At 28.9% G+C, this 15,530-nt stretch overlaps 1 protein-coding gene across 1 annotated transcript in view; it reads right to left on the reverse strand.

Annotated features, from left to right (window-relative positions):
• LOC135139545 (potassium channel subfamily T member 1) overlaps positions 1-13,618 on the reverse strand; it is a 238,221-nt gene extending 224,603 nt beyond the window's left edge. Inside the window, exon 1 of the mRNA XM_064069828.1 lies at positions 13,543-13,618. Coding sequence (XP_063925898.1) covers positions 13,543-13,571 — 29 coding nt within the window. The 5' untranslated portion in view covers positions 13,572-13,618. The remainder of the gene's footprint in view (positions 1-13,542) is intronic.
• Between the last annotated feature and the right edge of the window lie 1,912 nt (positions 13,619-15,530).

Raw genomic sequence — 15,530 nt, forward strand, 5'->3', positions numbered from 1 at the left:
AACATGGTCGTTGAAAAACGTATGAGGCGTATGACGACACATAAAAACCGAGGTTGGGATTTACATAACAGCGCACTTACGGAAATTGCAGTGGTTTAGGTTGTACATTACTGAACTAGGTTCAGGAATTTAATAAAAAAAGTGTCATTTATTTAAAAGCTTGGAAGGGTGGATAGGGTGTTTGTAATATAGGGGGTTGTGGCGCGTGGTGGACTGGTGGAGACGGTTTAATCTGGAGAGGGATGGGGTGTTTTGTGGTTGGGATATAACCAAAATAACTTGGGGGTGGTAACGTACTTATTGTTTAATTATTATTATTATAAGACAAATTATTATCGTTAAAATGTTTAAGTGAATTCTGAAAGCGGATCAAAAATAAATAGTTTTGGTGGTTATTTTGGGCGAGGTGGACTTACGTTTTTTGGAAAAATTAGTAAAAATTTAATCTAGCGATCAATAAAAACGTTCTAAAGTTGGCTCATTTGTTGATCAGATCTTTTTAATAATAATAATATATAATTAATTGTGACACTGATTTAGTATTTACAAAATTTTAATTAATTTTATTTAAACGCTCAATGCAAAAAATTAATTGGGTCATTTTAAAATTTGTCTAATGTATGATTTAATAATCAGATTGCACTATACAATATAAAATCTAGGTCAGCTCAGACTTTTTCGAGCCTTTTCGGAAATTAACTGAAGAGATTTTGATTTCGATTCCCAGAAGTTACCTTCGGATTTATTACATTCCAGAATTTTTTATGGTTTTTTGACTTTTTCAAAAATTCAATGTGAAGAAAATTTCGACCGTTTTCGAAAATTACCAACAGAATTTTTATGTACATTTCAGCCCCAAGAAGTTAATGTTTAGGCCCATTTTTTCGAAAATTTCTACCACTTTCCAGAATCGCCCAATCAAATATGACAAACCACAGGATTTTCAATTTCGACTCAATTTCGTTTCAATTTCGACTCAGTTTCGTTCAATTTCAATTTCTCGATATGCCATTTTTGTAATTTTTCAATTTTGCAATTTTTGGTTTTCTCAATTATCCGATTTTCCGAATTCTTTTTAATATTCAATATTTCAATTTTTCAATATTTCGTTTTTTAGATTTTGCACTTTTTCGATTTCAAGTTTCTAAATTTACAGTGGTTCGATTTTTCAATTTTTCGGTTCTTTAATTTTTCAAGTTCTTGATTTTCGGTTTAGATTTTTCAAGGTTTTCATTTTATACGTTTTCGTTTTTTTCATGTTTGATTTCTCAGTTGCACAATTTTGCGAATTTTCCATGTTTTAATTCGAAAATTTAAAAAATCTTAAAACTGAAAAACCGAAAAATTAAAAATAAAACAATCAAAAAACGAAAAATTGCGAAATCAAAAAAGTGGAAACTCGAAAAATTGCAAATTGAAAAAAAATGAATGGAAACATTGGAAAGAAGAAACGCCAAAGCGCCAAAATTGAAAACCCAAAAATTGTAAAATCAAAAAATTATAACATCGTCAAATTTCTAAAGTCGAAAATTTAGAATTTTGACGATTGAGAGAACGAAAAATCGAAAAATTAAAAGATCGAATAAATGAAAAAGTTTTAAAATTCAATAATTGAAAAATGGATAAATTCTTAATTCGTACTATTGAAAAAGTTAGAAATTTAAAAAATTATTATTATTATTATTATTACATATTTAAAACGAAAACTAAAAAAATTGCAAATCAAAAATTGAAGAAACTAAAATCTGGAAAATCGACAAACTAAAAAATTTAAAATTGAAAAACCAAAAATTATAAAATCTAACAGAAGAAAAATGGAAAAGTTGGAAAATCTAAAAATCGAAAAATCGACAAACAAAAAAATCCAAAATTTAAAAAGCTAAAATTTTAAAATTTAAAACAAGAAAAATCGCAAAAAATGGAAAATCTAAAAATTGAAACACCCAAAATTTGGAAAATCGAAAAACTCAAAAATTTAAAAATGAAAACTCGAAGAGTAGCATATGCTACAGAAACAAAAAAAAATGAAAAATTGAAAAAAATTATGAAAATAAAAAACCGAAATAAAAAATTACAAATCGAAAAATTCAAAAATTAAAAACTGAAAACAAATCGAAAATTTGCAAATTCTAAAAATTGAAAAATTCACAAGTTGGAAAATTGAAAAACTGAAAAATTGCAAATCAAAGAATTGAAGAACTAAAAAATTGAAAAATTAAAACTAAATATCTAAAATTGAAAAAGCGAAAAATTATAAAATCTAAAAGAAGAAAAATCAAAAAACTAAAATCTAAACATTGTAAAATAAAAAATTATAGAATCCTCAAAATTCCAAACTCGAAAAACTGTAACATTGAGAGATCGAAAATTTGAAAAAAAAAATCGAAAAATTGAATGATCGAATAAATGAAAAAGTTTTAAAATCCAATCATTGAAAAATGGATCAGTTCGATAATCATAAAACTGAAAAAGTGAAAAAAATTATTATTATTATTACATATTTAAAACGAAAACTTGACGAAACAGAAGACCGAAAATAGTTAAAATAAAAACTTTAAAACTGAAAAGCCGAACAATATAAAGTTTAACAGAAGAAAAATCGAAAAATCGTAAAATCTAAAAATTAAAACACCCAAAAGTTGAAAAACCGAAAAACCGAAAAATTTTAAAATAAAAACAAAAAAATGAAAAATTGAGAAATTGTAAATTGAAAAATTAAAGAAACGAAGAACTCAAAATATTTAAGTTGAGAAATCAAAAAATTATGAAATAAAAATATTGAAAAATCGAAAAATTGAAAATAGAAGGAAAATAAAAAACCGAAACCAAAAAATCGAAAATTGGAAAATCAAAAAAATATAGAATCGTCGAAATTCCAAAGTCAAAAGACTGTAACATTGAGGGATCGAAAAATTAAAAAATTAAATATGGAGAAATTGAAAAATTAAAAATCCAAAAATTAAAAGATCGAATAAATGAAAAAGTTTTAAAATTCAAAAATTGAAAAATGGATAAATTCTTAATTCGTAATATTGAAAAAGTGAGAAATTTAAAAAATTATTATTATTATTATTACATATTTAAAATGAAAACTAAAAAATTGCAAATCAAAGATTGAAGAAACTTAAAACTGAAAAATCGACAAACTAAAAAATTTTAAATTGAAAAGCCAAAAATTATAAAATCTAAAAGACGAAAAATCGAAAAGTTAGAAACTGTAAAAACCGAAAAATCGAAAAACTGAATGATCGAATAAATGAAAAAGTTTTAAAATCCAATCATTGAAAAATGGATCAGTTCGATAATCATAAAACTGAAAAAATGAAAAAAATTATTATTATTATTAAAAAAGTTAGAAACTGTAAAAACCGAAAAATCGAAAAACTGAAAAATTGCAAATTGAAGAACCAAAAAATTTAAAAATAAAACTGAAACATTTAAATTGAAAAAACGAAAAATTATAAAATCTAAAAGAAGAAAAATCGAAAAACTAAAATCTAAACATTGTAAAATAAAAAATTATAGAATCGTCAAAATTCCAAACTCGAGAGCTGTAACACTGAGAGATCGAAAATTTGAAAAAAAAAGGTATCGATAAATTCAATAACTAAAAATCGAAAAATTGAATGATCGAATAATTGAAAAAGTTTTAAAATCCAATCATTGAAAAATGGATCACTTCTATAATCATAAAACTTCGAAATCAAAAATTGAAGAAACAGAAGACCGAAACTGGATAAAATAAAAATTTTAAAATATAAACAGAAGAAAAATCGAAAAAAAGTTGAAAAGCCGAAAAACTGAAAATTTTTAAAATAAAAACAAAAAAATGAAAAATTGAGAAATTGCAAATTGAAAAATTGAAGAAACGAAGAACTGAAAACATTTCCGAGTAAACTCAGAAATCAAAAAATTATGAAATTAAAATATTGAAAAATCGAAAAATTGAAAATACAAGGAAAATAAAAAACCGAAACCCAAAATTACAAATCGAAACATTGGAAAATCAAAAAATTATAGTATCGTCGAAATTCCGAAGTCAAAAAACTGTACCATTGAGGGATCGAAAAATCGAAAAATTAAATATCGAGAAATTGAGAAACTGAAAGATAGAATAAATGAAAAAGTTTTAAAATCCAATAATTGAAAGATGGATAAATTCTAAATTCGTAAAATTGAAAAAGTGAGAAACTTAAAATTTATTATTATTATTAACACATATTTAAAATGAAAACTAGAAAAAATGCAGATCAAAAATTGAAGAAAACGACAATGAACAAAAAATGTAAAATTGAAAAACAAAAAACTATAAAATCAAAACGAAGGAAAATCCAAAAATCGCAAAATCTATAAAATCGCAGGGGAGAGCATTGACAAATTGAGTTTTTAAACAAGTTAAAAACATTTCCAGAATATACAGATCTTGACGTGCTAACTTTCAAAAAATATTGTTAGGTCCCTGAGCAAGTTTTTGAAGTTCATGTTTTTTTTTCTCTAATTTGCCATAGTTGATTGAGCAATTTTGTAAAAATTGCGGGAATTTAAAAAAAAATGAGTTTGAAAATAACTTCTGGAAATTGAATTCCACAAAAAAACCTCTGGATAATTTTCAAAGATGCTTGAAAAAAGTCGAAATTTGTTTAGAGGAGAGTGTTGAAAACCCGAGGTTTTGATAAAGTATGTACAAAAACAAATCACAAAAAATTCGGGCAATATGGATTTGAACGTGCTGATTCTCAAAAAATTTACATAAAACTCTCTTTGGAAAATTTTCCAAAATGTTCGAAAAGAGGTCGACATTTTCTTAGGGGAGACAATTGAGAAATTGACTTTTTTCAAATGTTGTGTAAAACGAAAAATTGCGAAAACGAAAAAGTGGAAGCTCGTAAAAGTGCAAATCGAAGGACTCAAGAAACCAAAAATCGAGAAACTTGAAATTAAAAAAATAATAATAAAACGGGAAAAAATTAAAATTAGAACATGTTTAAAATGAAAACTAGAAAAATTGCAAATCAAAAATAGAAGAAACAATAAACTGAAAAATCGACAAGCTAAAAAATCTAAAAATTGAAACATTAAAAATTTGGAAAATCGAAAACTTGAAAAATTTGAACATGAAAACTCGAAGAGTTGTAATTGTAAATTGGATTTTCTTTTTAATAAAAAAATTGAAAAAATAAGAAAACTAGAAAACCGAAACGAAAAATTACAAATAGAAAACTGAAAACTCGAGAAACAAATCGAAAATTTGCAAAATATAAAAACTGAGAATTTCAAAAGTTGGAAAATTGGAAAATTTTTTATATATAATTTCTCAAATAAGCGAGAATCGTTGAAATAACCTTCGACCAATTTCTCCCATAATACCTCATCGGAAATTCGCCCGAGCGTCTTCATTTCCTCCTTAAGGACACACCAAACTCACTTACGCCGCCATTCCCTGACCATCCCGAGCGGACAACGAGATTCCTCATACACCCAATACCTATTCATCCCCGATAATAGGACTCAGATAACCATCACTCCCTGAAATAAGATTTTTTTATCCAAATGGGATGCTGCCGTAAACCTGATTATCGGGCGCTCAGCTTAGCGAAATCCAATTTGTGCCGGCGATATGAAGAACAGTTTATTTCCCAAGTTTGCTAAACAATTTTTCTCGCCAAAGACAAGAAGCGATTTATCTTAATACCGTCGGAATGAATTTTGATATTCCCCAACACGTGCACGTCCTCGACGACGGCTTCATTATTAAATATTAGCAGAATTCGCGGCCAGACTGGATGATGTACGCCGGAAAATCGGGATTCCCGTCACGTGACGGGGATCAGCCTGGACTCATTTATCTACTTTTTTCGGCGTGGAGCCGGGGAGCGCTGACGTATTTGCGTTGGGGTAGGTTAGGGTTCGTTAGGGGCGGGTTGAAGAAGAATGGTCTGTCCCGGTTAATATATATTTCGCTTTTGTAAGTTGGTAGTCAAGGATTCGCAGATAAGTTTAAGACGTGGAATTTTTTTGTGTTGTCGGACTTTCTTTTTCGGTGTCATGAATAAATCATTACACTGATTATATAAATAATGCAGCGATATTCGGACAGACAAATTGTGTAACCTGGAAATTATTTATTTACTGTTTTGTAACATTTTTTGCCGACTTGAGACACGACTAGTCGCTTATAAAAAATGGAAATTAAGTTACATCGGGAGCTGATGGGATGGCTTTTTTGTATAAAAGCATGTACAAGTGTTTTCGCTTTTTATTATCTGCTGTCTTTAATCTGTCACTTAAGTCTGGCACGTATTCTTACGTGTGAGAGCTCTCGAATATCAGGACGGTATGAAGAAAAGCGAACAAAATGAAGTTGACACTTATCGATCCATAATTTTACCTTGTAAATTTTCTCGAGTATTTGAAACAGTGTTGCATTATATTAGACTTAGTCACGTTCGATCATGCCTGAGATTAAACAATTAGGATTTATCGGATGCTGTGATTAGATTCTAAGTCCGTTTTTGTTATTAACTTCGATGTGTTCAAATTAAGTAAGTCAATTCTGGCCTTCTACAAGGTTTCATATTCGGACCATTATACTTCGCTTACTTTATAACTGACAACCTCAAACCTTGATTATAGATGTCACTAAATTCTGACGAATTAAAACTATTACTAAAATTTATTGAGTGTTTAAAGTTTCTAAGTAAAGTACCTGTACTCTAATTATTCATGTTTTTTTAAATATCAGTAAATATCAAAACAAAATATAAAATTTGTAATTTAATTACTAATCTTATCGTGAAGAAACTAAGTGTTAATTTCATCAGTGGCTGAAAGGTGGGCAACTGTTCACCTACAAACCACTGAGAAACAAAACAATGGTTTTGGAAAACAAATGCTGAAAATAAACCAATAAACGAAAATTACTAACACGTTTTTCGGATACTCAGTACAAATTGAACACAATATAATCAACCCGTATCTAGTCTGCGTGATAATTAGAAAATAAGTTGTAATTGTAGTCATCAAAAACCTGAAAAACTATGATTTCCTTTAGAGATAAACAATTTTTTCAAGTAACAGAAATATCTTTGGAAATAAATCGTGCTGTTATTGAAAGTAAATCGCATAATTTTTTTAGTGTAGCATACTTTTCTCATAGAATAAAAAAAGATAATCTGAAAATGACACCGTACCATAATAAATGGATCGAATATCCGGCCCGAAAATTAGTTTTGAAGTTATGTCCCTTAAATTTGGAAAAATATCCTTTTAAAATTTCTCAATTTTACAATTTTACGGTTTTAGAATTTTTCCGTTTTTTAGTTATTGGATTTTAAAACTTTTTCATTTATCGATTGTCTAATTTTTTAATTTTTCAATCTGAGTGTTAGGTTTTTCGACTTCATAATTTTGACGATTCTTTCATTTTTAGGTTCTCTATTTTTCGCTTTGGCGTTTTTTTCTTCTTTCCAATTTTTCGATTCGTTTCGAATTTTATGCTTCTCGATTTTTAGTTTTTCAATATTTCAGTTTTTCGTTTCTTCAGTTCTTCGATTTCGCAAGTTTTCGTTTTTCCTGTTTTGCGATTTTTCAAGTTTTTTCGATTTTTTAGTTATTCGATTTTTGATTTTTGGGTTTTTCAGTTTTTCGATTATTCAAATTTTCGAATAAAAAAAAATTGTACAATTGAGAAATGAAAAGTGAAAAAAACGAAAAAGAATAAAATGAGAACCTTGAAAAATCTAAATTGGTAATCAAGAGCTTAAAAAATAGAAGAACCGAAAAATTTAGAAATCGTATCATTGTAAATTTGGGAAATTAAAAATCTAAAAAGTACAAAATCAAAAAACGAAATATTGTAAAATCGAAAAATTGAAAATGAAAGAATTCGGAAAATCGGATAATTGAAAAGTCCAAAAGTTGCAAAATTGAAAAATTTAAAAACTGAAAAATCGAAGAAATGAAATTGAATTGAAAAAGTTCCGAAGCAAGATATTATTAATTTTTTTAATCCTGTAAGTTGCCGTAGTTGATTGGGGGATTCTAGAAAAATGGCAGAAATTTTCGAAAAAACGGCACTAAAAATTATCTTGATAATGTTCGAAAAAGGTAGAACTGAAGAACTAAATTTTTGAAAAAAATTAAAAAGCCTACAAAAAAGCCTGGATATAATTCGTGTTTATGGCGCCGGACTAAAATTTTTGATTTTTTTTTTAATTTGTTATTGTCATACTTTAAAATGCAATTCTGAAAAAATGGTAGAAATTTCGAAAAAAATGAGAGCGAAAGAAACTTCTGGGGGTCAAAATTTAGATAAATATGTCTATTGGTAATTTTCAAAAATCCTCAAAAAAAAGTAGAATTTTTTTTAGAAGGGCACCGAAAAAATGAATTTATGAAAAAGTTGTCTCAAAATCCACAAAAAATTATAGTATAATATATCTCGACGAGCTGATTCGAAAAATGTAGTATATTTATGGTCCCAGAGCAAGATTTTTGAAATTATTTTTTTTTAATCTTTAAATCCTTACTTCTGTAAGCCGAAATCTACATAAACATCAGCTTTCTAGTTAGTTTTTTAAAGTCCTCGAAAATTTTCTTATAGGAAGGCATTGAAAAACTGAGTTTTCTCAAAATTTTTCTCAAAATTTACAAAAAATTTTGGAATGTACATCACGACGTGCCAATTCGAAGGATCTAGAGCGTTTATGATCATAAACCAAGAATTTTTACATATATTTTTTTAATCCCGCATTTTATCATATTTCATTTGGCTATCCTGGAAAAATGGTAAGAATTTTCTAAAAATGGGACCGGAATTAACTTCTACAGGCCGAAATTTACATAAAAATCTCTTTGGGTAATTTTTGAAAATGCTCAAAAAAAGTTCGCAAACTTCTCAGGACAGATTTTAATACTGGGCGATTCAGGAGAAATGGTAAACATTTTCAAAATAATAAGACCGAAAGTAACTTCTGGAGTCCGAAATCAACATAAAAATCTCTTTGGACAGTTTTTCAAAATGTTCGAAAAAAAGGTCGAAATTTTCTTAGGGAGGAAAGTTGTAGAAAAATTCACAAAAAATTCTCGAATATAGATCTGGACGTACCGATTCAAAGTAAAATATGTTTTTCAAATCCTAAAATTAGTCATACTATTTCATTGGTCGATTCTGGAAAAGTGGTAAGAATTTTGGAAAAAAGGGGACTGAAAGTAACTTCTGGGGGCCGAAATCTACAGAAGGATCTTTTTGGATAATTTTCCAAAATGGTCAAAAAAAGGTCGACATTTTCTTAGGGGATAGTATTGAGAAATTGAGTTTTTGAAAAAATTGGTAAACAATTCATAAAAAATTTTAGATTAGATCTTGACGTGCCAATTCAAAAAATATAGGGCGTTTATGCTCCCTAAGCAAGATTTTTGGAATTCCGTGCTTTTTTTTTTAAATCCAATAATTTATTATAAGTATTTCATTATATTATTCTGGAAAAATGGTAGGAGTTTTCGGAAAAATGGGACCGAAAGTAACTTCTGGAGGTCGAATTCTACATAAAGATCTCATTTGGTAACTTTCGAGAATGCTCGAAAAAATCTAGAAATTTTTTTAGGAGAGAGTATTGAAAAGTTGAGTTTTTGAAAAAGTTGTCTAAAAATTTTGGAATATATATCTGGATGTGGCGATTGGAAAAGTATAGCATATTTATGATCCCGAAGCAAGATTTTCGAAATTCATTGTTTTTTTTTTTTTCTTATAATATGGCATAGTTCATTAGGCGGTAAAAATTTTCGAAAAAATGTACGTAAATTTTTAGAGGTCGAAGTCTACATGAAATTCTCTCACGCTAATTTTTGGAAAACGGTTGACAAATAGTTGAAATTTTCTTAGAGGTAGTACAGAAAAATTGAATTTTTGAAAAAGTTGGCAAACAATTCATAAAAAATTTTGGATTAGATCTTGACGTGCCAATTCAAAAAATATAGGGCGTTTATGCTCCCTAAGCAGGATTTTTGAAATTCCGTGCTTTTTTTTTAAATCCAATAATTTATTATAAGTATTTCATTATATTATTCTGGAAAAATGGTAGGAGTTTTCGGAAAAATGGGACCGAAAGTAACTTCTGGAGGTCGAATTCTACATGAAGATCTCATTTGGTAACTTTCGAAAATGCTCGAAAAAATCTAGAAATTTTTTTAGGAGAGAGTATTGAAAAGTTGAGTTTTTGAAAAAGTTGTCTAAAAATTCTGGGATATATATCTGGATGTGGCGATTGGAAAAGTATAGCATATTTATGATCCGGAAGCAAGATTTTTGAAATTCATTGTTTTTTTTTCTTTTAATATGGCATAGTTCATTAGGCGGTAAGAATTTTCGAAAAAATGTACGTAAATTTTAGAAGTCGAAGTCTACATGAAATTCTCTCACGCTAATTTTTGGAAAACGGTTGACAAATAGTTGAAATTTTCTTAGAGGTAGTACAGAAAAATTGAATTTTTGAAAAAATTGGCAAACAATTCATAAAAAATTTTGGATTAGATCTTGACGTGCCAATTCAAAAGATATAGGGGGTTTATGCTCCCTAAGCAAGATTTTTGGAATTCCGTGCTTTTTTTTTAAATCCAATAATTTATTATAAGTACTTCATTATATTATTTTGGAAAAATGGTAGGAGTTTTCGAAAAAATGGGACCAAAAGTGACTTCGGGAGGTCGAATTCTACATGAAGATCTCTTTAGGTAACTTTCGAAAATGCTCGAAAAAATCTAGAAATTTTTTTAAGAGAGAGTATTGAAAAGTTGAGTTTTTGAAAAAGTTGTCTAAAAATTCTGGAATATATATCTGGATCTGGCGATTGGAAAAGTATAGCAGTTTTATGATCCCGAAGCAAGATTTTTGAAATTCATTGTTTTTTTTTTTCTTATAATATGGCATAGTTCATTAGGCGGTAAGAATTTTCAAAAAAAAAAAAATTTGGAGGTCGAAATCTACATGAAATTCTCTCAAACTAATTTTCGAAAACGGTTGACAAATAGTTGAAATTTTCTTAGAGGTAGTACAGAAAAATTGAATTTTAGAAAAAATTGGCAAACAATTCATAAAAAATTTTGGAATAGATCTTCACGTACCAATTCAAAAAATATAGGGCGTTTATGCTCCCTAAGCAAGATTTTTGAAATTCCGTGTTTTTTTTTTTTTAATCCAATAATTTATTATAAGTAATTCATTATATTATTTTGGAAAAATGGTAGGAGTTTTCGAAAAAATGGGACCGAAAATAACTTCTGGAGGTCGAATTCTACATGAAGATCTCATTTGGTAACTTTCGAAAATGCTCGAAAAAATCTAGAAATTTTTTTAGGAGAGAGTATTGAAAAGTTGAGTTTTTGAAAAAGTTGTCTAAAAATTCTGGAATATATATCTGGATGTGGCGATTGGAAAAGTATAGCATATTTATGATCCCGAAGCAAGATTTTTGAAATTCATTGTTTTTTTTTTCTTTTAATATGGCATAGTTCATTAGGCGGTAAGAATTTTCGAAAAAATGTACGTAAATTTTAGAAGTCGAAGTCTACATGAAATTCTCTCACGCTAATTTTTGGAAAACGGTTGACAAACAGGTGAAATTTTCTTAGAGGTAGTACAGAAACATTGAATTTTTGAAAAAATTGGCAAACAATTCATAAAAAATTTTGGATTAAATCTTGACGTGCCAATTCAAAAGATATAGGGGGTTTATGCTCCCTAAGCAAGATTTTTGAAATTCCGTGTTTTTTTTTAAATCCAATAATTTATTATAAGTACTTCATTATATTATTTTGGAAAAATGGTAGGAGTTTTCGAAAAAATGGGACCAAAAGTAACTTCGGGAGGTCGAATTCTACATGAAGATCTCTTTAGGTAACTTTCGAAAATGCTCGAAAAAATCTAGAAATTTTTTTAGGAGAGAGTATTGAAAAGTTGAGTTTTTGAAAAAGTTGTCTAAAAATTCTGGAATATAGATCTGGACGTGGCGATGCGAAAGATATAGCATATTTATGGTACCGAAGCAAGATTTTTGAAATTCATTGTTTTTTTTATCTTATAATTTGTCATAATATTTTATTGAGCGATTCTGAAAAAATGGTAAGAATTTTCGAAAAAATGGGAGTGAAAGTAACTTTTGGAGGTATAAAACTCTACACAAAAATCTCTTTCGGTAATTTTCGAAAGTGCTCAATATAAGGTCCAAATTTTCTCAGAGGAAAAAACTGAAAATTGAGAAACCAAAAAATCGAAAACGAAAAATCGAGAAAACCAAAAATTGTAAAACTGACAACTTGCAAATCGAAACCTTTAAAAATCGAAAAATGAAGAAAATTGCGAATCGAGCAATTGAAAAATTGAAAAAAAATTTAAGTCGAGAAAACCAAAAATTGAGAAATTAAAAATTCGTCGAAGGTAAATAACTACACATTTTTCGAAAAATTACAAGGTTTGAGTTTGCAAATTTTGTTTTTTATGATAACAGTTATCATAAATAATAATAACCGTACTATATTCCTTAATTTTCTTGCATAGGGAGTGAGTCTTTAATTTAAGCAATACAGTAAATTGCCTCGTTCATTAATTTTTCTGGGTCACCCTGCATAAGTAATTCTAAAAACTATGAGTGCACTGATACATTATAAACATATTTCAATTTTTTGGGGTGTATAAAATGAATAAATTTTGATTTCACTGCATTCGATTTTGCATTTGGATGTCTCAACACGGATTCATAGACCACAAGTACAAGAATATCTTATTTTCTAACAATAAAGACAAATTTACTATCACAAAGACTGGAAATGACGTCATCACATTGTTGGCGGGGATATAATAAACAAAGAAAATATTTCCAGTTCTGCCAACTTGCCGGGCCACATCCTGTTTTCTCAAATAACAAAGCCCCCAGAACTTCGCTAATTGCTCCACGTGACGAATAAGACCGAATCCCGTCAAGTCTGCATCCCAACTATGCAACAGTTTCCAGGAGCATAATGGCCAACATTTTACAACATTAGCATCGATTGAAGCCACCGAGCGCATATGAATTATTAACGCGAAACTCTAATCAGAACTTCTGCTTCCTCAATTAACATGTTAACTAGAACGGGGTTGGAGAAAATTGTGTAGCCGACACGTACTCGACTCGACATAACACATTCAATCGGTAGCCGATTGTTTTGCTAATTTCTTGACATCAATTAGCGAAATCTAATCCGCTCACGTGCCGAAGACAATGCGAACGAGAACTGGGTCACATCGACGATTCGAACCGCTTCGATTTTTTATTAATATTTGAAAATTCTCTACGAAAAACTGGCACCACGTTTTACACACACAAACAATTATTGCAGCTTTTTTTTCTAAACTAGGTGAACTAATCAAGTTGAAGGTTCAGCACCAACACCCCCTGTTTTAGTTGAAAAAGTTTGAAAATTAATTTTGTGATGAAACGAGAGGTTATTTTATTAGCACCACAAGCACGAGCTTTCAGTTATCTCGTCGTTAAAAAGCTGTTTTACCCTTGTTTTGTGAGAGGTTGGGTCTCCATAAATTTTGGCACTCACTAGCACAACTAACTTGGCGTTTGGAAAGAAGGTGTTATCTTATGCAAAGTGCGCTAAGCCCCCCCATGGTTGACTTAATATGTCGTGGCAAAAATTCATGACTAAGCAGCGATTATAAACAGTGTAATTCTAATTTAGTGTCTCGTAGATACAGATAAGTTCTCACGTAAGAACGATTATGATTTTAAAAATATGGTTGGGTTGCTGGTGTTGGATTAATCATGGTGCGAGTGTTAGATAATGCTCCGTATTTAAAGCTGAATAATGCAGGCATCAGACAAGTTTAAAGCGCAGTTGGTATTTACTAATTATTTAATTAAATCACGTGCAGTAATATCTATGACTGTAAATTTGCCTGGAGGGTCGAATATTTTTTAAAAATCGTGATCTAGTTTACTGGATACACGTTATTTCGGTATTCAAAAATTTTACTAATCTGTGGAGTTACATAAATTGATGTGAAAATTGGAGGAGAATTTAAGAAATTCCAAATTTTCAGCAAGAAGTCAGAAAAAAACTTTTTGACACAGTTGAAAAACAGTCTTCATTTGAGTTAAAAGACACTAGTCTATTTGTAAACAACAAGTTTATGTCACTTCCAAAAAAATTAAAGGCGATATGTATTGCTTTATATTTTTGTATGGATTTCGGCTTCCAGAAGTTACTTTTGCCACACCTACGATTTTTCCAGAACCACCCAATGAAATATAAATAATAATATTTTTCGAATTAGCACATTGGAATCTATATTCCAGAATTTTTTGTAGATTTTTTTTTCGAAAACTCAATTTTTCTCCACTCTCCACTTAAAAAACTTCGACCTTTCTTTCAACCCTCAGAAATTATTGCTTTGAACTCTATAATCCAGAATTTTTGTGAATTTTCCAGAGTGCGAATAATTTTAAAAAACTTGCCCTGGGACCAAGAACGTGCTAATTTTTCGATTCAGCAAGTCAAGACATATTATTCTAGAATTTTTGTGGATTTTTAGGCAACTTTTTCAAAAACTCATTTATTCAATATTCGCGCTTAGAAAATTTCGACCGTTTTTCGAGCTTTCCCCAAATTAATTAAAGGTATTTTTATGTGGATTTTGACCTCCAGTAGTTTTTTCAGCCACTTTTTTTCAAAAACTTCCATCAATTTTCTAGAATCGCCAATGAAATATAAATCCCAGAATTTTTGTGGATTTTTTGACAACTTTTTCAAAAATTACCTAGACATTTTTATGTATATTTCGACCTTTAGAAGTTACCTTCAGTCCCATTTTTGCGAAAATTCCTAATTTTTTCCAGAATAATATAATGAAGTACTTGTAATAAATTATTAGATTAAAAAAAATGGGATTTCATTTCGACCATTTTTCGACCGTTTTAGAAAAATATCTAAAGGAATTTTTATGTAGATTTCGATCTTCAGAAATTACATTCGCTTCAAATTTTTCGAAAATTCTTACCATTTTTTTTTCAGGATCACCCAATGAAAAATTATGACAAATTATAGAATTAAAAAAGAAGAATTTTAAAAATCTCACTTTGGAACCATAAACGTGCTCTACTTTTGAAGATTTGTATTTCAAAATTTGTTCGTGGATTTTTAGACAACTTTTTCAAAAACTCAACTTTTCAATACTCTCCCCTAAGAAAATTTCGACATTTTGATGAACATTGTTGAAAATTAACTAAAAAGGTATTTATGCAAAATTCGACCTCCAAAAGTTACTTTCGGTCCCATTTTTTCGACAAGTCCTATCATTTTTTCAGAATAATATAATGAAGTACTTACTGGATTTAAACATGGAATATCAAAAATCTTGCCCAGGAATTAACGCCTTATATTTTTTGAATCAGCTTGTCGAGATCTATTCCAAGATTTTTTGTGAATTTTTTGACAACTTTTTGGAAAATTCAATTTTTTAATACACCCCCTAAGAAAACTTCTAT

This window comes from Zophobas morio, unplaced genomic scaffold, assembly GCF_036711695.1.
Source record: "Zophobas morio isolate AGI-343-1 ecotype UQ-CSIRO unplaced genomic scaffold, CSIRO_AGI_Zmor_V1 ptg000031l, whole genome shotgun sequence".
NCBI lineage: Eukaryota > Metazoa > Arthropoda > Insecta > Coleoptera > Tenebrionidae > Zophobas > Zophobas morio.